Source organism: Pan paniscus, chromosome 5 (assembly GCF_029289425.2).
Source record: "Pan paniscus chromosome 5, NHGRI_mPanPan1-v2.0_pri, whole genome shotgun sequence".
Classification (NCBI taxonomy): Eukaryota; Metazoa; Chordata; class Mammalia; order Primates; family Hominidae; genus Pan; species Pan paniscus.
Genome location: NC_073254.2, coordinates 158,365,495 through 158,388,450, shown reverse-complemented (window position 1 = coordinate 158,388,450; position 22,956 = coordinate 158,365,495). Strand labels below are relative to the sequence as shown.

Here is a 22,956-nt window from a genome sequence, read left to right as displayed (position 1 = left end):
CAGGAACACCAAGCCCAGGGCAGCCAGCATGGGCCCATGCTGCCCTCTGTCTTGCTGTGTAAGCCACGTAAAAACTAAATCCATTTTCTATGTGACATTCAAAGGTTTGTTAAGCACCTGCTCTATGCCTGACCAATTATGGCTATCACTGCATTCATGTGTACTGACAAACTGTGACCTATATACTGTTATTCCCCTTTTTGTGATAGGAAAAATACACAGTCAGAAATGTTAACTTGTCCAAGGTGACAGAACAAGGAAGCTTTAGCAGTGGGAGTTATGTAGCTAGCTTCTTTATTTCACTTAATCTTCACAAACCTGTGAGGTTGGTATCTTATAAGTGAGGAGGCATGGCATGCATGGGTAATTTGTCCCAGGTCACATAGCAAGAGGTGGGAAGAGTCTGGTTTCAACTCTTAATCTGTGTGTACAGATATCATACTCTCAACCTTTCCCTGCTGCATATTCTACAGTTTTATAGCAGGAAAAGAGATATACCCACGTCTTTATTCTATTAACTGTGTTGAGTTTCCTTAAAGCAAGTTCTCCTGCACTTAGCTAAGAGACACAGACTGAGTTGTTGTCATGAAGAGACCAGCAAGGGGCCACTTGGCTCACTGGCTTTATCATCTCTTTGTCACTGGCAATGGAAAGCACATTGAACAGTGAGGTTCTCAGAGACTCAGGACAAGAAATACCTACAGGAAACCTTCAGCTTTCTTTGATTGCCCCTTCGTCTTCCCCACCCCACCCCACCCCTCACATTTTCTTGATCAGTGCAAGGTTTGCTGAGTCGATCATGAAGCAGGGTCTGGCATGGAGAGTTCGCTTTTGTTTTCTGGAAGGCTGGATTTTAGAAGTTGGCACATGGTCCTGGAAGAGCTGAGGAAGACTGGTCTGATGGCAACTTCTAGAATAACTGAGAATGTGAAGCTGAGGAGTTGTTCTAGGACCTGGAGTGGGGTACATCTTAGTACAGGGGATATTCTGGCATGGAACAAGAAAAGGAAGCATAGAAAGAAAGGAGGGTCAGCATGTGAAATTCACTCCGGATCAGCCCGTCTAGGAGAGATCAAGGAAAACTGGCCATTATTAAAACTTTTGGTTCTATCCAAAGTAAGTTAATACAGTGTCTAAGATTTGTTTCAAATAGGGAGGGTGGAGACAAAAGAAGGGTGACCGTAATTAATGATTATCATAGGTGAGTTATGGGCTCATGCGGTCTTGCAGTGAGCTGTTCTCTTTTGTGTGGGTGTTTGAAATTTTCCAAAGTTAAAAATAAATTATTTGCCAGGCACAGTGGCTCACGCCTATAATCCCAGCACTTTGGGAGGCCGAGGCAGGCGGATCACCTGAGGTCAGGAGTTTGAGACCAGCCTGGGCAACATGGCAAAACCCCGTCTCTACTAAAAATACAAAAATTAGCTGGACTGGGCGTGGTGGCAGGCGCCTGTAATCCCAGCTACTTGGGAGGCTGAGGCAGGGAGAATCGCTTGAATCCGGGAGGCAGAGGTTGCAATGGGCTGAGATTGCGCTATTGCACTCCAGCCTGAGCAACAGAGTGAGTCTCAAAAAAATAAAATAAATTATGCATTTATTACTTTTTCTTTTTTTTGAATAGAGATAAGGTCTTACTGTGTTGCCCAGGCTGGTCTCGAACTCCTAAGCTCAAGTGATCCTCCCACCGTGGCCTCCCAAAATGCTGGGATTGCAGGTGTGAGCCACTGTGCCCAGTCAAAAATAAATTTTTTGAAAGTGAATCTTAAGTAGATGGTGACCTGAAGATGCGATAAGAGCAGAGTGGTTGTGGCTGACAGCCTGTGGTCCCGTGGGAATTAACCTTCTTCTTAATGTTATTAAATCTCAGATCCAAAAGGAAAGTCCTCGGCCGTAGAGATTCAGATGATGACCACTCCCGAAACCATTCTCCCTCCCCGCCCGTGACACCCACCGGCGCTGCCCCAAGCCTGGCCTCTCCAAAGCAAGTGGGGTCGATTCAGAGAAGCATCCGAAAGAGCAGCACCAGCAGTGACAACTTCAAAGCTCTGCTGCTGAAAAAGGGCAGTCGTTCAGACACCAGCGCCCGCATGTCTGCAGCAGAGATGCTCAAGAACACAGACCCTAGATTCCAGAGGTCGAGGTCAGAGCCTTCCCCAGATGCCCCCGAGAGCCCGTCAAGCTGCTCCCCAAGCAAGAACAGAAGGGCGCAGGAGGAGTGGGCCAAGAACGAAGGCTTGATGCCTCGGAGTCTGTCCTTTTCCGGCCCCAGGTACGGCCGCAGCCGAACGCCGCCTTCTGCCGCCAGCAGCAGGTACAGCATGCGGAACCGGATCCAGAGCAGCCCCATGACCGTCATCTCGGAGGGAGAAGGGGAAGCCGTGGAGCCTGTGGACAGCATAGCCCGCGGGGCTCTGGGCGCTGCGGAGGGATGTTCCCTGGACGGACTGGCGAGGGAGGAGATGGACGAGGGCGGCCTGCTCTGTGGGGAGGGGCCTGCCGCCTCCCTGCAGCCCCAGGCCCCCGGCCCTGTGGATGGGACAGCCAGTGCAGAGGGCAGAGAGCCCTCCCCACAGTGTGGCGGTTCTCTGAGCGAGGAGAGTTAGGGCCAAGAACGTAACTCTCCCAGGTGACCCGGGGGGAGATGAGCAATGCAGCACTCTAGGAAGCCTGCTAGGCGCCCTTCCCTGGCTCACCCGGGGAGCCCACTCTGCTTCTGTGCTGTGGGCCCCGGGGTTGCCAGCCCGGCAGTGTGAGTGAACGGTTATTTAGGACTCACCTGGCACTTGCCCTGTGGCTTAAGAACAAGTAGAAGCTTAAACTTCTGAAAGTGCTTCCCGGGGAAGATTTTTTTTTTTTTTTTTTTTTTTTTTTTTTTTTTTTTGCTAAATGCTGGGTGTGTGTGTGTGTGCATTTTCAACACTTTTTAATTTTTAAAAAATACACATATACACAAACAACGTGTACAGAAATAGAAGAAAGCAAGCCAGACTTAAGCTTGGTAGAGTAGCGGAGTCCTCTGGACTAGGCGGTAATTGCTTTCAGAGCATTACGTTTATAGAAATCAGCGAGTTCTGTAAGGAGAAGATGTTACTTCAAGAAAGAGGCAGTAGAGTTGCTGGTTCTTAATGCACAGAACACACAGATATATGCACACGTGTGCTGCTGAGGTGAGGCAGGTCTGGTGAGCACGGAGAGGCTGGGAAGGGGCTAAGTGACTAATTGGTTCAGGTACTTTTTTCTAGGGGAGGTAGACTGCTTCTTTTTTGTAAAAATGACAAACGTAGAAGTGGCAATGCTGTAACCTGGTGCCTGCTGCTGTGCAGCCACATACACACAATTGTAGCCTGATTTTTAGAAGTGTGGGTAATTTTTTAATGAATTTCCTCCTTGAGTAGCAGCTGAGGTCATTGACAACTGAAGTGATGGTGTGGACATAGAGAGAGAAGGGTTGGAAAGGAGTAAGTGATACACTGCTGGAATTTGTTTCCTGCCTATGAAATAAAATTATTTTTCAGAATTAAATTTGAAAACTTGCACTACAGAACTATGGGTGGAGCTTTTCCTTTTACAACAGTTTTTTTTTTTTTTTAACCAGAGTTTAAACTTCCATTAGGCAATTTCCTGTCACTTGAAATGTCAACATTTGCTAACTTTTGGATATCCTTTTGGTTACACCAAAGAAAAAGTTATGGCTATTTTTTTTTCCTTGAACTGCCTACAGTATCATGTCCTAATTCAGAAAGATTTATCAAAATCTATTATATATTATCTTACTTTGAAGAAAATGCTGAATAGCTCTTGTTAGTCAAATAAACTGATAAAAATTGGTAGGGCCTGGCTATCAATTAGCCCTGGGAAATGAATTTTTAGATTAAAAAGGTTTTTTTGCATCATTTGGTTTGTGCGTTTTTATGTTTGTTTATAAATAATTGAGTTGCTAATTACTTCTAATCTTCTCCAATGAGATTTTCAACAATTTTAGACATGGGACACAAGTGTGTGAAGTCTTTATTTTAATGTAATAATCTCATTACCCCCACCCTTACTCCCTTAACTTCCATGTACTTAGACTCCTTTATTTGTTAAATAAACTAGAGTATTGTCTTCTCCATTAGAAGGACCTAGGATGACAATGCGGAGAGTCTTGGTCTGAATCTAGTGCGACTACCACCTGCCAGCTTTTGGGGGGTATGGAAATACTATCTAAAAGTTGGACTGCATGGGTCAAATCATTATGAGACTTATAAACTAAAACTTTAGATACCCATTTAGAAATGTCTTTGAGGCAAAAACAAACCTAAAGAATGAAGGCTCTTTCCCTTCTCTGAAAAAAACAAAACACTGCTCTTCACACAACTGGAAGTCAAGACCAGAGATTTGGAGCAATTGTCTACTAATTTGGCACAAAGATCGTTTGTTCTTTAGAAAAGTGGCGTTGGCTTTTGAATGTGAAATCTTCTCATAGCTGCCTAAAAAAGACTAGAATGTATATGGATATCAGAAACCTTTAATACATAATTTATGCAAAGATAAGATAAAGCAACATAACACTAATTATAAAACTATTTTTAAATCCCCATTTTTAATGAAAAATATACATTTGTATTTAATTTGCTTTGAATAAAACAATTGTAAAGTAAATATTTGAAACATTTCTTTTTATTTATACATGCATTTTTTTTTGAATAATGAGATAGGTGTTCTTATACAGAATTGTTGAGTGTTTTGCTGGATACAAACAGAAAAGCAGTGAGACCAGAAGGTCTCTGGGGGAGGTGACAACCCAACAGAGGAGGTGGAACATCACAGACACTGGATGGCGCCATCTACAAGGGCAAGTGGAAAAACAAGTCCACATCGTGTCCTATGGACTTTGGAATAAAATACGAATAACCTATCGCCTGGCAGTTCAGATGAAGTGGCATGTGGAGAGACGTGAGAACTTCTTACAGGCATGGATGAAATACAGGGAGAGAAGAATCGAGACTCATCCCTGAAACATGGCACCTTCCATGTGGCTACTCTACTCCTTGGGGCCCGCTTCTGTTATGGACCGCATCTTAAAAAGCTCCACAGGGGTAGATCTGATGGCTCTCATACCCTCATACTTTAAGTTCCAGATAATCACAGAAGCCCCAGCCCTAAATTATTTCCACTTTATTTTTACTATCAGTGGGGAGAGAAACAAATGACTGCTTGGTCTGTCAGTTGGAAACAACCTCAATGTGATCTGCTTTCTGCCATCCTACTATTTCTGAAGAATCTTGATTGAACTCTTGCTTTTCCTGTGGGGGTGACTGTATATTCCTTAGGAGAATCACAGTGAAAAGGAGACGTTTCTGTGTCTCCGTCTTTCTCCCCACCCACCACTGGCACCCTGCTCTGTGGTGGCATCTTAGGAGGAGAGGGGAAAGAGTGGCTTTCTTGGGTCTGCCGTAGTAGGGGTTCAGCCTGCATGCGATGCTGATTCCATCATCAAATGAGCACAGCAGCATAATTTGCTCTGGCAGATGTGAGGATGTTGTTGGAGGAATGGAGGGTCATTTGAATGAAACATGGACCTGATTCTTGCGCCACTTTCCTTAATAAGCCACTCGGTAACTGTAATACAGTTTCAGTTGCCTGCTCTGACCTACCTTCCACAGCGGCCAGCCTTTATTCACAGAACAAGAGGTAGAGCAATCTGTAGTCATTTGTTCAGCAATGGGGGAAAAAGAGTCCTAATAAATGCTTCTCATGTGCTAGATAAAGACAAGGAGGCCCAAAGATAGAAAACGTGGTTGAGCTATCAGTGAGGGGCATGATCCTACTGCCAGTTTAGATTCTTCAAGAAGTAGACAGTTAGAATACCAAAGGATTTATTATTGGAGTAAGCACCTTTGAAAGGAAAAGAGGAAGCAGGACGAGGCAGGGAGAGCAGGCGAGCTGCCATCCCAGGGGAACTCTGGGAAAAAGGTCACTCATTGGAGGAGTCCTGTGTTGGACTGAAACAGGTCCTTGTACCATGGCCTTGCTTGGTCTTTGGCAAGAGGGCCCCCTTAGAAAAGCATGCTCTCCATTTCCATAATTTAGTGAAATCATTGGCCACCAACCCCTCCTGTCTTGAGAATAGCGTGACCTCAGCTTGAAAGCTAAGGTGGATCCTGGTGAAGTAGCAGCTGGTGGCTGCCAGCTACCCACACTCCTTGCAGCTGGATGGCATATCTTGTCTTGAAGGGGGATCTAAGTGGCACCACTCTATGCCTGCCGTGGTCCACCCCTTGCCTATGTGGATCCATTTTCCCAAAAACACGCAGAGAGTGACTGTTCCAGGGCGCCAATGGACCTCTCTTCCTGAGGATAAATGTTGAAAGAGGAGTTTGGTAGTACCAACTATAGCACCTTCCTGCAAATGGTTTTGGAACCACAACTGGTCCTCATTACTCCCTGCTTCATTCTAAATTCCCGTCACCCACAACTGTCATCTTTGCTGGTCTTGGTGGCTTTTTTGATAGTATAAACCAAGCTCTCATTCCTGAGGGTCCTGACCTCCTGGGAGCCAAACCCTTCTCAGACCAGGGTTGCTGCACTAGTCCATTCAGTTACAACTGGGCAAGGAGTACAGAGGGTGCCTCCAGTGGATCCGCTAAGTTCCACACACATTGCTCTTGCCCCTATCCTCTGACAGCAGGCTTGCCTCCTCTTGCAGTTCAGGGTCAATTACCCTTGACTAGATGGTGACTTCTTGCCTACTGGTCCCTGAACACAGAGTCCAAAGTGCCCACATAGTAGCAGCAGACTGTAGTTCAATGGGATTCTTGCAATATTGCCTAGAGAAGGTATACAGTCTCTGAGAACTAGGACTTCTGATGCTGTAGAACCTGGAGTTGTGGGCATGGGAAGTACTAAGTCCCTCAGTGGTTCGTTGGGTGTGATGGTAAGTGGGGTCACTCCTGCCTCCACTCCTTGGTTCTGAAATCTATATATTCCTGTTGTAGACACAGCATCATACAGGCTTTCTGATTCAATAAGTATACTGTGTGCAGGAGATGGTGGCACATCTTGGCAGGGTATTGTCTCCCACCTGGCACTAAAGCAGGCCATGCCAACATTCCATCAGTCTAGCAGCTTCTAGGTGGCGCAGTATGTGATAGGAGCAGTGGATCCTATGGCCACTGGCGAACTCTCCCTGATTGGGTGTTAACATGTATAGATCACATATTCAGCAAATCCACGCTGACAGTTCAGATGTTTTGTAAGTCCCTAGATTGTGTTCAGGACCCTGTAGGCCCGAAAGGAACCACATACCTAGAATAGGAAGTCTGTCCTTGTGTGAATAAACTGCTGGTGCTTCTAGGAAAGAATGAGCCTACCATAGTGAATTTGCTATCAAGTGACTAGTTGGTCTTCACAGCCTCATCAGGGTCTCAGCATTGGTATCTGTTGCTGGCAGGTTGGAGAGTCACAGTGAGCAGTGTCTAAGTTGGCCTTGGTAAGTGGGAGCCCATGTTGGTGGGTTCCATCCATAGCCTCCATCTTTGCCACCACTGCCACTTTGTGTGTGCATTTTACCAGCACTGAGGTGGGCACTGGCAAAAGCTAATAGAACAGGCTAAGTCATTTCATCTACTTGGTTGTTTAGTGCCTCTTCTGTGGTGGGTGCTATCTAGTGGGCATTAACATGTGATACAGTTTTTCAACTTCTGTGTTCACTCCATATGCCCATCCACATGCCTCTACCCCAGACCTCCTAATCCACGTTTTTTCCTCCCAAACTCCTGATCAGCTGGCAGGCCATTTTCTGCCATTTCCATAAATATTTTACCTGTCCTCCCTCACAAGGTGAATGATCCAGTGTACCTCAAAAAATTCTGCCCAGTTTTTGCAGGAAGATTGCAATTTTTTTCCCGTTTTTCAATGTCACCTTTGAGTGAGGGTCCATTTTCAGCTTGCAACTACAGAAGATAACTAATCAATAAACCAAGCCCAAGCATTCCTCTTCCTTCAGTGGATCATACAGGTCCTCCAACAACCACAGGGAGGGGGGATGTAGGTGCCACTGTGCAGACATGGCGGTTGGAATAATTGCTCTTGCAGTTTGCTTATGTCCTCCGGTCTGGTTTGGAACTGCTCCTGTACATATCATTTCCATCTTCCAATGGGCTGCTGCCGATCCTACTAGCTTATGACTTAGTGCTTCCCACAGGACCTAGTTAAGATGAGCAGTTCTGGATACAGCATCACTGGGTCTCAACGTTCCCTCTCTACCAGGGCCCAGTAGCACAGCAGAGGCTGTTTTTCAAAAAGCATATGATTCTCTCCTGTGGTTAGAACCACCTTGCTTCAGGGCCCCAGGGATCTGCACTGTGATTCTCTCATTGGGCCTTGTCATCTATTCCACACTGCATCTTTCCCCCTACCTCCAATACATAAGATCTGCCACATCACATAATTCAAGCTGCTAATTTCTTCATATCTGTCACTTCTGGTTCTACTTCTAATGATTACTCTTTTTTTTCCTAATTATGGGCCATAATTTATATTTCTCTGTTTCCAGTAATTTTTTACTGAATGTTGGTAATTATGAGTGTTATGTTGTTTGTTGATGCATTTTGTTATATTCCTATAAATGGTATTGGGTTTTATTCTGATTCACAGTTAAGTTTCTTGAAATTAGTTTGATCCTTCCAAGGCTTGTCTTTAAGCTTTGTTAGGGGAAGTCCCAAGAAGCCTTTGGTCTAGGGACAGTTTGACCTCAGTACTAAGGCAACACCCTTTGGAGGACTCCACCTGATGACCCATGAATTATGAGTTATTTCTACTCTGGCTAGTGGAAACACAAACTTTTCCCAGCCCCATAGATGATCTGTAAATTATTTGCTCTACTACTTTCCAGTTACTCATTTCTTGGCTTAAGTAGTTTCTTCTAACACCTTCACTCAACCAAGGACTCCAGGGGACCCACTGCAGATCTACAGCACTCTCTTGTGTGTGTGCTGCTGCCTCCTTTCCTCTCACTTACTCACCTTGGCCTCCGGTGACACTGATCTCCATCTCCTCAACACAGCAGGACCACTGGTCTCTGGCTTCCCCCTCCCTGCTTTGCTGCCTAGAAACTGCCTCCAGGCCATTCGCTTGAGCAGTCACTGGACTCACCTCATTATTCCCCCTTCTCGCAGAGATCACAGTCCTGTACTATGAACTTTCAGTGTCTGAAAACCATTGTTTCATATATTTTGTCTGGGCTTTTAGTTGTTTAAGAGGGACAGGTAAATTGGGTTCCCAATTCATCATCATGGCCAGAAGCAGATGTTCACCCGAGGTGCTTAAAAAACACTGTTCAAGGCAATATTTATTGTGGTTTACTGCCCTGATTGGAGGAGAGGGAGTTTAGAAGCTTATACTCTTTCCCCACAGGTCAAGGAACAAATGTAGGGGTTATTCTGCCTGCCAAGGATGTCAGTCTCAATTATACATTCAGGGATTAGGCAGATAACCTGCAGGCCCAGGAGATCTGCTGTAAGCCAAACTTTGATTAGAACTACATTTACTTTCTAACCTCTGTATGCTCCCATTTTAATGGGAGGAGGAGGAACTGTAATGACTCTTTGGGTTTCTGGGTATCAGACGTTAACTTGGACCCTGACGTATCCAGGTATTCCTCTTTCCCCAGGGTAGAGCCACCTGAGTAAATGGCCATAGATCCTTTAGAAAAAGAATGAGGGGATCATTACTGTGTACACCTGCTGAAATGTTGCAGGAAACTTTCCCCTAGGATACAGTCACCTCTGCAATTAATGAGCTCTAGGTCAGAAAACTGAACTAGAAACTGGCAAGGAATCGTGTTTTTGTTTTTTAATTGGAGTGATCTCTCTCAGTCCCCTGCTCATCAATTCTTGCTCACTTTTGATTATATATAAAGCCTTACCCTTGTTGATTAGTCAGCTCTTTTGTCCCTAGGAATGCCTTGTTCTACCAACTATTTCCATGAGACTTCACAGGTCAGGACCCCTCGGCTGCCATTTGGAGCTTAGTGGTTAACAGGATACTGATGGCACCCTGGCTTCTGTGGCTGGCACTGCCACCTGGGCTCTTCAAGGTCTCATCATCATCCACATTGCTCTCAGCAAGCGAAGTTCCATCACAGCCCTTCCTGCCAGCCCCAGCCTGCCGAGGAGCGCTGAGCTCCTTCATGATGCTCAAGCCCGCTTATCAGTGCATTCCCAGCGGCCTTGCTGAAGGATGGGTCCCCTGGGCCTTCCCGTGGAACATAATTGTCTGATGGGTCACCTTGCCTCATATATCCATGCCGGCATGCTCCCTTCCCTGAGCCTTCTCATTCCTTTCTCCATTGTTTGTCCCAGCCATTCGGGCATTTCAACATTTTGATCACTCTTTCTAGGCTTCTACCAAGCTGCCCTAGAGCAATGAGTCTGTATTATCTCCTGGCATTTTTCTCATGGTGTGAAATCCTCTATCCTGAGAGCCCCAAGTCAATATACCCTCTCCTTTATCTAGTATAAACCCAGCCCCTTTGACCAAGCACCCTCAGGATCAAGTCCCAAGAGTACACCCCTGGCCCCTGCAGTACATGCCGCCAGGTTAGGTGGCTCCTCTGGCATAGATCCCATTTGTCCCTCATCAGACCCCTCAGCCGCAATCAGTTATGTTGTGACTTAAGTCTCGTTATAGGCCTGGTAGCCAGGAGAAGGGGAGGGACCAGTCCTGAGGGACACCTTTTGCTTCATGGGGAAAGACCTTGGACACTGTCTTCCCTTGTGTTAGGGAAGAGGCAGGAAGGGAGGGTAGTTCCAGCTCTTCATGGGGAAGGGTGGGCCTCTTCTGAAGGAACTGAATATTCAGGGAGTTTCCTAGGGAGGCAGATGGTTGGGGAGATCCACTAAACGCTCCCATCCCATGTTTTAGGTTCCCAAGTTTGATTCCAACCTTGATCTAACAGGCCTGGCTTGGTTGAGTATTTGTTGGCTGCTAGCTACTTTTACCATCAAATCCTGTGCTTGGCCTTCAGCTTGCTCTGCTTGGCTACAGCACGAGATGAGGATTGTTGGCAAGCTACCACAGCGACTCTGCGGCTCACACTTAGTTTTGTTTGTTAATTGACCTCAGCTTTTCATTATCCACTTGCAGGACGTCAATCCAACTCAGCAATAACCATGGAAGCCCACTGTCCTTGTCTCTTTTATCCACCCTTCCCATATTTGAGACACCCAAATCACCCACCAGTCATTGCGTTCCCCTGCACCAGCATGCCATTTCATCTGAAGTCTTCATCACTGGACAGCCTTCTTGTGCCAGGGACTGTCTGTGCCACCTATCCACCAGGGATGGGGGCCTCCGAGCCAGCCAGACAGTGAGTCACTCAGCCTGCAAATGCTGTCTTGTCTTACCACCTACGTTCGTGGGCCACTGGTACCAATTGTGCCAATTTTAGGCTGAGATGGAGTTAGGAGTACAAAACTGGTGAAGTGACATCTCTGAAAGGAAAAGGGAAAAGCAGGATTGAGCAGAGGAACGGTAGGATCTCACAAAGTCTCTAGCAGCCCACCAAAAAGCTCCAGAGCAGAGACTGCTTATTAGAGGGGTTTCGAGTTGGTAGAAATGACTAGGACTTTTTTTTTCTTTCTTTCTGAGACAGGATCTTGCTCTTGTCACCCAGGCTGGAGTGCAGTGGCATGATCAGGACTCACTGCAACCTCCGCCTCCCGAGCTCAAGCAATCCTTTCACCTCAGGAGCTGGGACTACAGGCGTGTGCCACCACGCTTGGCTAATTTTTTATTTTTTGGACAGACAGTCTCACTAGGTTGCCATGACTCGTCTTGAACTTCTGGGCTCAAGCAATCCTCCCACCTTAGCCTCCCAAAGTGCTGGAATTACAGCTGTGAGCCACTGCACCTGGCCTAAATGGCTAGGTCTTATACCACCACCTTGCTCAGTTATTGGCTGGGAATTGCCAGAAAAAAGCATGCTGTCAGCTACCACTGCCTTGCTCAGTTGTAGACTAGGTCCCTCTCTCCCGTAGAATAGTGTGTCCTTATCTTGAAATCTGGCGTGGACCCTGAAGACGGTAACGGAGAGACTGTCAGCGAACCACACCCCTCACAGCTGGGCGGCTGGTACTTTCTTGAAGGTGAATTTGAGTGGCACACCTCACGTTGTCTGCCACCACTTCAAATCCTGAATAAAACTGACCATCCTTTGGCCACAGTAGCAATTAAGTACCAGAAACAATCAATGACAATTTCCCATCAGTAACCTCACCTCCAAACTAGGCTTCTAAATCATGCTAATCAGCAGCGGCCTCACTCTGGTAACTGCATCCCCACAACTAAAGCTCCCTCAACTCCTAAATGCTTTTGAAAGTCTGTTAATCCTTCCTAAAACCCTGCATAAGGTCAGCAGTTTTCTTTATCCGAGAGACCGTGCCCTACAAGAGCAATGCTCTCTTGCTCAGCAAGCAGTGTGTGCAGCTTTTTGTTCTGGGTACTGAACGTGGCCTCTCCCTTTAACACTGTCACCTCTGCCCAAGATGCTCCCCTCACCTCTGCCCCTGGCTTTCATCTGACTCCTCCTCGTCATTCAAGTCTCAACTGTCTCTTGAGAGGCCTTTGCTGACCACCTTATGTGATCTCCACCACACCCTACCTAACCACACTCTACCCCACTGCCCTATTCTGTTCTTCATCACACTTGCCAATTTCAAGCATCTTATTTGTGTTGAACTCCCTCACCCTCTAGAATGTAAACTCCATGAGGCCAGGGGCCTTGTCTGTGGTGTTCACAGTGGGAGGGTGAATGAAATAATAGTTAAGGAGGTGGAAAGATGTTGTTGGAGTTAGTGAAGAGGAAGTCAGTGATGAGGGGCTTGGGACACAGGTTTTCTTACCACCACCTCCCAGTCCTTAGCAGAGTGCTTGGAACATAGCAGGGACTCCCTACAATGAGTTAAAGAATAAATGAAAATATGTGACCGTTCAGGGAAATGTTTAGGGGAAAAAGCAAGATTTTTAGGGGGTTAAGTGGAGACTAGAAAGAAAGGAATGAATTCATTACATTTAAATGGAGTTACATGGAGTATTCTTGTGCAGTGGGGCAGTGGGAGGGTGCAGGAGGGAATGCAATACATACAACAGAGAATGTAATGGTGGCAGCCACAAAAGACAATTTGATTTTTGTGTCCAGCTGAATTTCACCTCTCCGGGCCTGACAGCCTAGGGGTTCCACACAAGATAAATAATTTTAACATTTTATTGATACTATCTGGAGGGGATATCATCCAACTGACACAAATCCAAGAAAAAAAAAAGGGAATATGATTGTGATGCAGTGAAGGAGGGAAGTGACATGAAATTTCCCTAGATCCTCACAGAAATAAAGACCACGATAGTTATGACCAATTTATATGTTTACAGACTACTGTCCTCTGTTACCTGTGTATGTAGATAAAACTTCAAGCATTAAAAAGGCACATTGGAAATAAGCTTAATTAATAGTAGTACTCTCAATAGAAGACACTAGACACGCACTTTACTTATAGGTCATGTTGATGTCTATGATAAACAGATGTTTTGCCTCTGACAGCAGAACTTCCTTTCATTTTTCTCATTCGTTTTCTTTGGTGGGTTCATTTTTTTGAATCAACCACACTTCATTATTTCTATTAAGCAATTTGAAAGGACTGTTGTAGCCTGCAGTGTAGTAAACCTTCTCATCGAAAACTTTTCCATCTTCCCTTAAAATGCTTGCTAATGTCAAAAGTTGTTCTTGATTCTTTTGGGCACTAGAAAATCCATCGAAAGACCTACAAAGGAGAAAGGAAATAACTGTGAATGATTTTAATACCGATGTGAATGTCAGTCTGAAGCAAAAAGCGGGCGCTAGTACCGTGAATGCTGAGTGAAGTGCAGCTTCAAAGTTACTCCCTCTTGGCCAGGCGAGGTGGCTCACACCTGTAATCCCAGGACTTTGGGAGGCCAAGGTGGGCGGATCACTTGAGGTCAGGAGTTCGAGACCAGCCTGGCCAACACGGTAAAACCCCATCTCTAATAAAAATACAAAACTTAGCCAGGTGTGGTGGAGGACGCCTGTAGTCCCAGTTACTTGGGAGGCTGAAGCAGGAGAATCGCTTGAACCTGGGAGGTGGAGGTTGCAGTAAGCCAAGATCACGCCACTGCACTCCAGCCTGGGCGACAGAGTGCAAGACTCTTTCTCAAAAAATAAAAATAAAAAAAGCTACTCCCTCTCAGCAGATGAACTGACCACTCCTGCCTGTGATTCCCAGTCTCCATGTGACCTCAGAAGCACTGAGGAAACCCAGGAGGATGCATCCCCTCCTTCCATCTGTTGACAGGTGGATTTGGAACCTACACAATCTCAAGTGCTCTACCCTGTGCTTCTCAAACCTTTAACATGCATACAGGTCACCTGGGGATTTTGCTACGATGCAGATTCAGGTCTGGGGTGGGGCCTGAGAGTGTATGTCCTCCGAGCTCCCACATCCATGCCGGTGCTGCTGATCAGAGAACTACACCAACGCCCCTGTAGAAGCCCCTTTTCCAGACTCGATTTTCACTTGCACATTGCCCCTTTTTCCCTCTCCTAAGGAAAAGAATAAACACTGGATTACAGATGAATATGATACAGTTTTCACCTCTCTGAATTTATGATCCAATGGAAGAGATCAACGTTTTGGCAGCTCTCTCTATACATCCTGAGGTTTTTTTGTTTGTTTTTTTGAGACAGAGTCTCACTCTGTCTGTTGCCCAGGCTGGAATATGGTGGCACAGCGTACTGCATCCTTGACCTCCTGGGCTCAAGCAGTCCTCCCACCTCAGCCTCCCAAGTTGCTGGAACCACAGGTGCACACCGGACTAATTTTTTTAAAAAACCTGTAGAGACAGGGTCTTACTGTGTTACCTAGGCTGGTCTCAAACTCCTGAGCTCAAGTGATCCACCTGCCTTGGCCTCCCAAAGCAATGGGATTATAGGCATAAGCCACCACGCCCGGCCTCTGAGAAGGGTTTTAAACAGAGACAGGATCAAAGTGTTGTGGGAGCGTTGAGGACGTGATTAAATCTGGGGTAAGGAGAATCATCTGAGTTGGGCCTGAATGGAGGATGGTTTTGCTGAACAAAGAAAGGGGAGTGATAGGAAAGAGACCATAAATCTAAAAATACCAAGTGTTTTCATAGTGAGGCATAAAATGAGGTCAGGAAGGTGAGTCAGAACTAGAAGGAAGAACCCTGTGCATTAGCCTAAGGCCTTTTGAGGTTATTTCCAAGGATGTTGAGCTGAAATGTGCAACTTGATCAGATCTGGATTAGAATATAGGCAGACATATAATAGACTGGTGAGGAAGGATCCAGTCAGGAGGCTGCTGTGGGGAAGTGGAAGAAAAGACAGTCAAAAGATTAAAACAAAAAGTGGGAAAAGAGAATAAAAGTTTAAGTATACATTCTACAGTATATAAACAAAAACATCCTGAGATTAAATCATGACAGCACTGACCTAGCTGAGCTGCTGACGTGCAAGCATGATGAATTTGATTTTGAGGGTTAAGAATAAGAAACACTGAGAAACAAAAACTTTCCTAATATGCCTTCTTTGGTATAAGTTCTGTTATCAATGTGCCAGTGCAAAAAATCAATCCTACCACGCTTCAGCTGAGGTGTCATCTCTTTTAAGGGTACAAACCATGTCTGTTTTATATAACAATGTCTACCCAGCACCCAGAACCATTCCTGGCATGCAGTTCCCTTTTAATCCTGTCAAGTGTAGGAATCTCTGCATGCACATGTATGCAAAATAAAACACTGCAGGTGAGTTGATATAACTCTTCCATTCTATCATTTTCATGTCGATTGAATATAATTCTGAACCATGGGTTAAGAAACATTTTGGGCCAGGCATGGTGGCTCACGCCTGTAGTCTCAACACTTTGAGAAGCCAAGGTGGGTGGATCACCTGAGGTCAGGAGTTCCAGACCAGCCTGGCCAAGATGGTGAAACCCCGTCTCTACTAAAAATATAAAAATTAGCCAGGCATAGTGAGGGGGGTGACTGTAATCCCAGCTACTTGGGAGGTTGAGGCAGATGAATCACTTTGAACCTGGGAGGCGGACGTTGCAGTGAGCTGAGATTGCGCCATTGTATTCCAGCTTGCGCAACAAGAGTGAAACTCCATCTCAGAAAAAAAAAAAAAAAAAAGAAACATTTTGGCTCTTAAATGTATTATTTATTTCCTTAATGAATAACCAATGCTTAGCATGTTCTGCCTAAAAGGAATTTGTTTTCAAATTCATTTTCCCTTAAAATCAAATACTGAACCCTCTAATTAGAAATAAGCTTTTGTTCTCTGAATGTGTGTTGTTTCACAATGATCTATTCACTGCTTTATTCAGAACACAGACAACATATATGGTGCTTGCCTCCTTCACCCCCACGTGCCTGCCTTGCCAGGGGGTGGAATATATGGACATAGTAACATGCTGTCATATTCTTGAAGAAATTTCCGTCTATAAACAAGCCACTATTACTTAGAAGAAGAAGAATAGAAGGGCACCAGGACAGAGTACCTAGCTAGGTGGAGAAACTGAAGAAGGCATCACAGAAAAGGTGTCATTTGTCCTGTAGGGTGGCAGTGGGCTCTCCAGGAAGAGGAAAAAGAGAGTACTAGAGCTAGGAATGCTTGATGCTCATGTTCCAAGTGTTTTACATAAATTAACTCATCCGATCTTCATGGCAACCCTAAGAGATAGTAAGTATTATGATCACACGCAGTTTAAAACAGGGAAATTTTAGCAAGGAAAAGTGGACTAACGTGCCTGAGGTCAAAGGTAACAAGATGTGGAAGAACATGGCATGTTACATGAAGGGTGAGAAGCCCAAGTGGTGGGAAGGGGAGCTGCTGAGACAGGGCTGGGCCAGGTCATATGTGGCACTGTGCACTGTGTGAACAATCTGAGCTTCCCTGGGGAGGCAAGAGGAATCCAACGGAGATTTTGGGCTTTTGTCATTGTGGTAAGAAAGATGACAGTTCCAGTGTGGAAGAGGAAAGGAAAAGACTGGTGGCAGGGAAGACGGCTTGCAGGCTACTGAAGTGAAATAGTCAAGAAATAATTCAGTTAAGATCAATCAACATCCCAGTATCTATTGGGAATGTCAGGCATGTGCCAAGAACTGGGGTACACAAAGATGACTTAGTGCGGTCCCTAGAAGAGGAAGACCCGAATAAGTCACAATGGTGATAGAGAGGAGGGAACAAAACCCTGAATCATTTTTGAGGTGAATGGGCCAGATTTGAGAATCAATTGTCAGGAACATTGTGCTGATGGTGACTGTAAATTCCTTGCTCAGGAAGCTGTCTTGACTGTGCATGGTGGTTCATGCTTGTAAACCCAATGCTTTGGGAGGCTGAGATAAGTAGATTGCTTGAGCCCAGGAGTTCAAGACCAGCCTGGGCAACATAGTGAGATCCTGTCCCTACAAAAAATAATAAATTAGCTGGGCATGGTGGTGGCACATGCTACTCAGGAGGCTGAAGTGGGAGGATCCCTTGAGCCCAGATGTTCCAGGCTGCAGTGAGCTATGATCATGCCACTGTACTCCAGCCTGGACAACAGAGCGAGACCCTGTCTCAGAAAAAAAGAAAAAAAAAAAAGAGGATCCTATCTGGCTGATGAGGCCCTCGACTGAGACAGGCACTATAAGATCAGAGATGTGGGAATTGGGCGAAGGCTCATTTTTAGGGTTGTTGAGTTTGATTCCCCCAACCCCAAAGAGAGATGTCCAACAAGTAGGGAAATCAGATCTGGAGACACTTAATAGATGTGAGAATCATTCGATTCAGGGAGTTGAAGCAATATGAATGGGTTGCCCAGGACAAGTCGGCTATGAAATGAGGGTCTAAAACAGATATCGACAGTGATCCTAGGGTAGGGAGCTGAGGAGGAGCCAATGGAGGTAAAGAAATGGGACAGGAGAAATGACAAGAGAGTGACACTCTGAAAGTTAAAGGATAAGCAAGTATTAAGGGAACAGATTCGTCCACACATGACTGCTGTAAGGGTCATGTGGGAGAGGACAGTAACCACGTGGCAGATACAGAGGCACTGCTGAGGATGGCAACGGCAGTCTAAGGAGAGAGTGGGAGTCATACCGGATCATGGTGATTTGCGGTAAAGGCCATTCTGATAAGGTCTCGGATGGAAATGAGGAACATTTGTTGGAACTTGGAGGAAAGGTGACCCTTGTCATGACATGGCAAAGAAACTGTGTTTGTGTCCCAGTGTAATGTGGACAGTACAACTTGTGAGTTATGAAATAGGATATTTGGCTGAACATTTTCTAAGCAAAATGTGAATGGAAGATGTGGCTTCGCTTCTCTTGATAGTAAAATACAAGAAGAGAGAATTTAAAGAGTAAATTTTTAATCAAAAGGGAAGCAGAACTTAAACATTTGGAAAATTCTTAGCCTATCCATATTAAAAGAAATGAGAAAGCTTGTTCGAGAGAGAACAAGGGTAAGGCCAAGCAACCCTTCGATGAGGAGATTAATGTGGAACTGCCATCTAAACAGAAACCAGGACCTATTCTCCAGCATAATGGAAGAATGGTGCCAAAGGCATTTTAGAAATTATGAGCTGCCTCTCCCATCACATGCCAAGTTTCAGTGCCTGGGGAGGGCAGAACAATTTCAAAGGAGGGTCTTTGGGCACCTGGGGGGCCTTGGAACTCACTGCCTAGCACTGCCTCACCAATCTGTTTCCTGCATTCCAGTGCAGCCCTCCTTGGACGCCCCAGGTTCAGCTCCAGTGGGCTGAGGTGTGGCCTGGGCTGCGATGGCTGTCCCTCCGGAAGGCACAGGCAGTTAACCTCAGCAGCATCCATGTGGTGCCGACCTCTGTCAGTACATGAGCTGTGGGGGTGTGGCTACCTCCACCTTGAAGGATGGAGCTGCCCAGGGCCTTGGGTATGTGACCCAAGCAGAGGGCCACAGTGAGACCAAGCTACTGCAGTGAGTCCCCAATAGGGAAATGGCTAACAGAGCCATGGGAGCCGGGCACACCAGACTGGGAGGGCCACCGGTGTGCAATTCGAGCCTGGTAGAGCTGCAGGGTGGGGTCCCTCCAACTGTGAGAGCTGCAGTGGGGTTGGGCCATCCAAAGCCATGGGCAGGGCCACTTGAAGCTTTGGGGGCCCAACCTCTGTTCAGCAGAGCTTCACAAGTGGGACCTTCATCCCAGTGGGCCCAGAGGGAAGAGCTTTGAGTCAAAGAAAATTAATCTGAAGATTTAGAACTTACCTGGAACCTGTTACCCATTTCTTTTTTCCCATTTCTTCCTTTTGGAATGCAGTATTTATCCTATGTCTGTCCCACCATTGTATTTTGGAAGCATATAATATGTTTGATTTCACAGGCTCATAGATGGAGGGGAATCGGCCTCAGGATGAACTGTACCTTGAGCCTCAGATTTGATTTTGATGATCTTTAGATGAATTTAGGCTTTTGAGTTGATGCTGGAATGAATTAAGACTTTTGGGGCTATTGGGATAGAATGAATGTATTCTGCATGTGAGATGATATGAATTTTACAGGATCAGGGCAGAATGCTATGAACTCTATGTTTGTGTCTCCCCAAAATTCATATATACATTTTTCTTTTTGTTGAGACAGGGTCTCACTCTGTCACCCAGGCTGGAGTGCATTGGTGCAATTACGGCTCACTGCAGCCTCGACCTCCTGGGCCCAAGTGATCCTCCTACCTCAGCCTCCCAAGTAGCTGGGACCACAGGCATGTGCCACCAGGCCTGGCTAATATATATATACATTTGGTAGAGATGGGGCCTTGCCATGTTGCCCAGGCTGGTCTCTAACTCCCAGGCTCAAGTGATCCACCTGCCTCAGCCTCCCAAAGTGCTGGGCCTCAAAATTCACATTTTGAAAACCTAATCACTAATGTGATAGTATTAGGAGATGAGGCCTTTGGAAAGTGATTAGGTCATGAGGGTAGAGCCTTGTAAAACATGTCCAATAAAGCTGCCTTGCCTCTTCCACCACATGAGGGCATTTCTGAGAAGGTTCCATCTATGAACCAGGAAACGGGCCCTCACCAGTCACTGAAACTGCCAGCACCTTAAACTTGAACTTCCTTGTCTCCAGAAATGTGAGAGAGAAATTTCTGTTTTTCATAAACTACCCAGCCTACGGTATTTTGTTACAGCAGCCTGAACAAACTAAGACTTCTGTTTTAAGGTATTTTTGTTCAGGTCTAACTATATTGCAGTCTTTTGTTTTGGGAGCATATAATTTGCACCATGTCTTATATGAAGGGCATGCAATAGACTCATTAAATGAAGTGATTATTATCTTGTGACAGACCTCAGTAACATATACAACAAAGCCAGTAGGAAAACATCACAAAATGCATTAGACCTGATTTTATGGAAGGGTGAAAAGCCTTTTGAAATTGCACTGGAGCTAAATTGTGAGTGCACGCAAGTAAAACTAGCAGTCAGCAAGGCTATAAATTATCTACCACTTACCGTACAAACACAGTCATTTCGGCTCTATCTTCAATGAAGACATCTGACTCTAAAGGCCTGGGTGGATCAAATTGCTGTTCAGAGGGAATATACAGGGAAATGGTAATGGTAGACTCACTAAAAGGACCTGAACCAGGCTCCACGTAGCTTGTCACTGGAGCTGTCATCTTTATTTTCATCTCTGTGACATAAAAATGAAAGCAAATTTAGTGTATTTTTGACAGCTTTAAACATTTAACCTATTCTTTTTTGATCTGGGTTTCTTGATTTACTTCACATTATTGACATATTTACCTTTAAAATAATTTTCATCTTAAAACAGTAAGGCCAAAATTACTCAATTGCTCACTGCCCACATTAAACCACTTTCTGTATACTGATATTCTGGGTTAATAAATTCTTAATTTTTAGAGATAAAAGGGGAAATTAGAGATTACATGGTCAGTAAATTATTTTTTCTAACCATTCAGAAAATGAGGTCCCACAGGCTAAGAGACCTGCTAAAATATAAATAGCAGCAAAGCCAGAACAAAAGCTATGACTTGATGCTTCTAATCTTGGTACCTTCTTGCCTCCTGACGTCTCTGATCCTACCAGTCACCAAATTATCTTGAGGTGTTAGCCATAGAAAAGGACTTATCACGAGTTACACCAAACCCCAGTTCATCCAGCAAAATCAGAGAACAGAGGTTGAAAAGTAATACCCAGTGTAACCCTGGTCCTGAGGAGTCTTGTCTGAAAACAAGACAAGTCTTTGATGACTTGCTTATTTTTCCATTATAAAGGATATTTCTTTAATAAGCTAAAACTCAATAATAAGCCCGGGGACTCTTTCACAATATGCACAATTACAAGGAAAACTGCTTTTACCTTTCTCGTTTTTGCCTTGAATGTAGCTGTTCAGTTTCGTAAAGCCCGTCTGAATGGCTGAATCCCAGTCCATAGACTCCACGGACGTGCTGACCCACTTGGCTGGTCCATAGTGTCGGATCTCATAACTTCCGGGCTAAAGTGGAACAGAGAAAACTTCGAGAAGCAATTCTAAGAGGGTAGGAGTGAGATGCAAAAATACCGGTGCCATGATCTCGGGTCGACCTGGAGCCGGCCTGTCTAAGGGCTGCACCGCCCCGGGGTCCGGCCTGAGGTCCCCGCTCCTTAGGTCTGGGAGGTTCCCCTCCACGAGGTTCCCCTCCTTGCGATTAGGGACCGCAGCGGCCCCAACCCCACACGCTGGGGACTCGATTCACACTTTCAGACAAGCATCTATTACACCCCCTCGGTTCGGAGGGTTCCACCGCGCGTTCTGGGACGTAACCAGTTCCTCCCCGCCCCACCACCCCGCAAAGACAAGAAATTGAGATGGGACCTGCACTTGGGGTAGGGGGGAGGGTAGAGCTAAATGACCGGGGTTTCTCGTTTGCGTAGCATAGGGGGTAGGGACTGGGACCATTTAAAAAATTGTGCTTTTTACTTAACTCTATGGGACCCGCTGGCCTCACTGCAAATCAGCCGGAAGGCGGGCCCAGCCCCTCCGCTCCCGAGTCGGCGCCTACCTGGGGGCCGGCGTCCTCCGGGGCCTTCCAGCCCGGCGTCTCCACAGCTTGGACCGCCGCGTCCTCGGCCGCCCCGGGGTCTGGCTGGAGCGGCTCGGCCATGGGCGGCGCTGACGCTCTGGGAGCCTGGTCAGCCGCGCAGAGGCCCCGCACCCCGGGCCGCCCCGCCTGCGTGTGCGCGCCCCGCCGAGGCCCCGAGTCCCCGCTCCGCAGACCCGGACCCTCCTCCCGGCCGGGCTGGAGACCCGAGCCCACCCGATGCGTCTGCTTCTGGACCGCGAGGGGGCGCCGCCACCAAGGCGGGGCCGGCTCACGACCCCGGACAGCTCCGGCCGGAGTTGCGCGTCCTGCCCCCGCCCCTCCGCGGCGACAGGGAGCCGCACCTCGCTTCGGCCCGCCTTCTTTTGAGGCACTTCCCGCACCCGCCCCGCCTTTGTTTTTGAAGGAAAGGCACACACAGGTGGCCCCGCGGGCAGTAGGGGGTGGCGCTGTTTCTGTGCAACCGGTTTGGGAGCCTCTGCCGCGGCCCCGCCCGCGGGAACCGCGGGCGCTGAGCCGCCTCGAGGGTGTCCCAGCGCACCGCAGGCAGAGAAAGGCCGGAGGTGGCGGCTGGCGACCCGACCCCCGCGGCCCCTGCCCGCACTCCTGGGGATCAGCCAGGGCGAATGGCCGTACTCATCCCAAGAAGTTGTCCTAGGTCCCAGACAGCTTTCAGGGTCCCTTGCGGAGGAGGTGGTGGGACCACAGACATATGGAGAGAATCTGGAACTGTTCTGGTTTCTGAACTTTTCCCCGACAGGACCCCAGACCCTCTGAGTCATCCCCGCAGGCTTAACGAGACTCGGGGAGAGTTAGTGCCGAG

General features: G+C 46.6%; 2 protein-coding genes across 8 annotated transcripts in view; one reads left to right on the top strand and one right to left on the bottom strand.

Moving 5' to 3' along the window:
• NHSL1 (NHS like 1) overlaps positions 1-3,893 on the top strand; it is a 274,952-nt gene extending 271,059 nt beyond the window's left edge. For all 5 annotated transcript variants that reach the window (XM_057302599.2, XM_063605470.1, XM_008953046.4 and 2 more), the window contains one exon: positions 1,868-3,893. In XM_057302599.2, coding sequence (XP_057158582.2) covers positions 1,868-2,603 — 736 coding nt within the window. In that variant the 3' untranslated portion in view covers positions 2,604-3,893. The remainder of the gene's footprint in view (positions 1-1,867) is intronic.
• HEBP2 (heme binding protein 2) lies at positions 2,888-22,930 on the bottom strand. 3 transcript variants are annotated; one of them, XR_004672195.3, is made up of 5 exons: positions 22,095-22,469; positions 21,412-21,547; positions 20,542-20,722; positions 13,525-13,799; positions 2,888-11,474 (listed from the first exon to the last, which is right to left on the bottom strand). XR_004672195.3 is itself a non-coding variant. In XM_014345457.4 (4 exons), the coding sequence occupies exons 1-4, from the start codon at positions 22,194-22,196 to the stop codon at positions 13,601-13,603; spliced, it is 618 nt and encodes a 205-aa protein (XP_014200943.2). In that variant the 5' UTR covers positions 22,197-22,469; the 3' UTR covers positions 13,522-13,600. The 3 variants fall into 3 exon arrangements, 2 of the variants coding, with proteins under 2 accessions (XP_014200943.2, XP_054970133.1); XM_014345457.4 differs by lacking the exon at positions 2,888-11,474 and having other exon boundaries at positions 13,522-13,799; XM_055114158.2 differs by lacking the exons at positions 2,888-11,474; positions 13,525-13,799 and having other exon boundaries at positions 20,584-20,722; positions 22,095-22,930.
• Between the last annotated feature and the right edge of the window lie 26 nt (positions 22,931-22,956).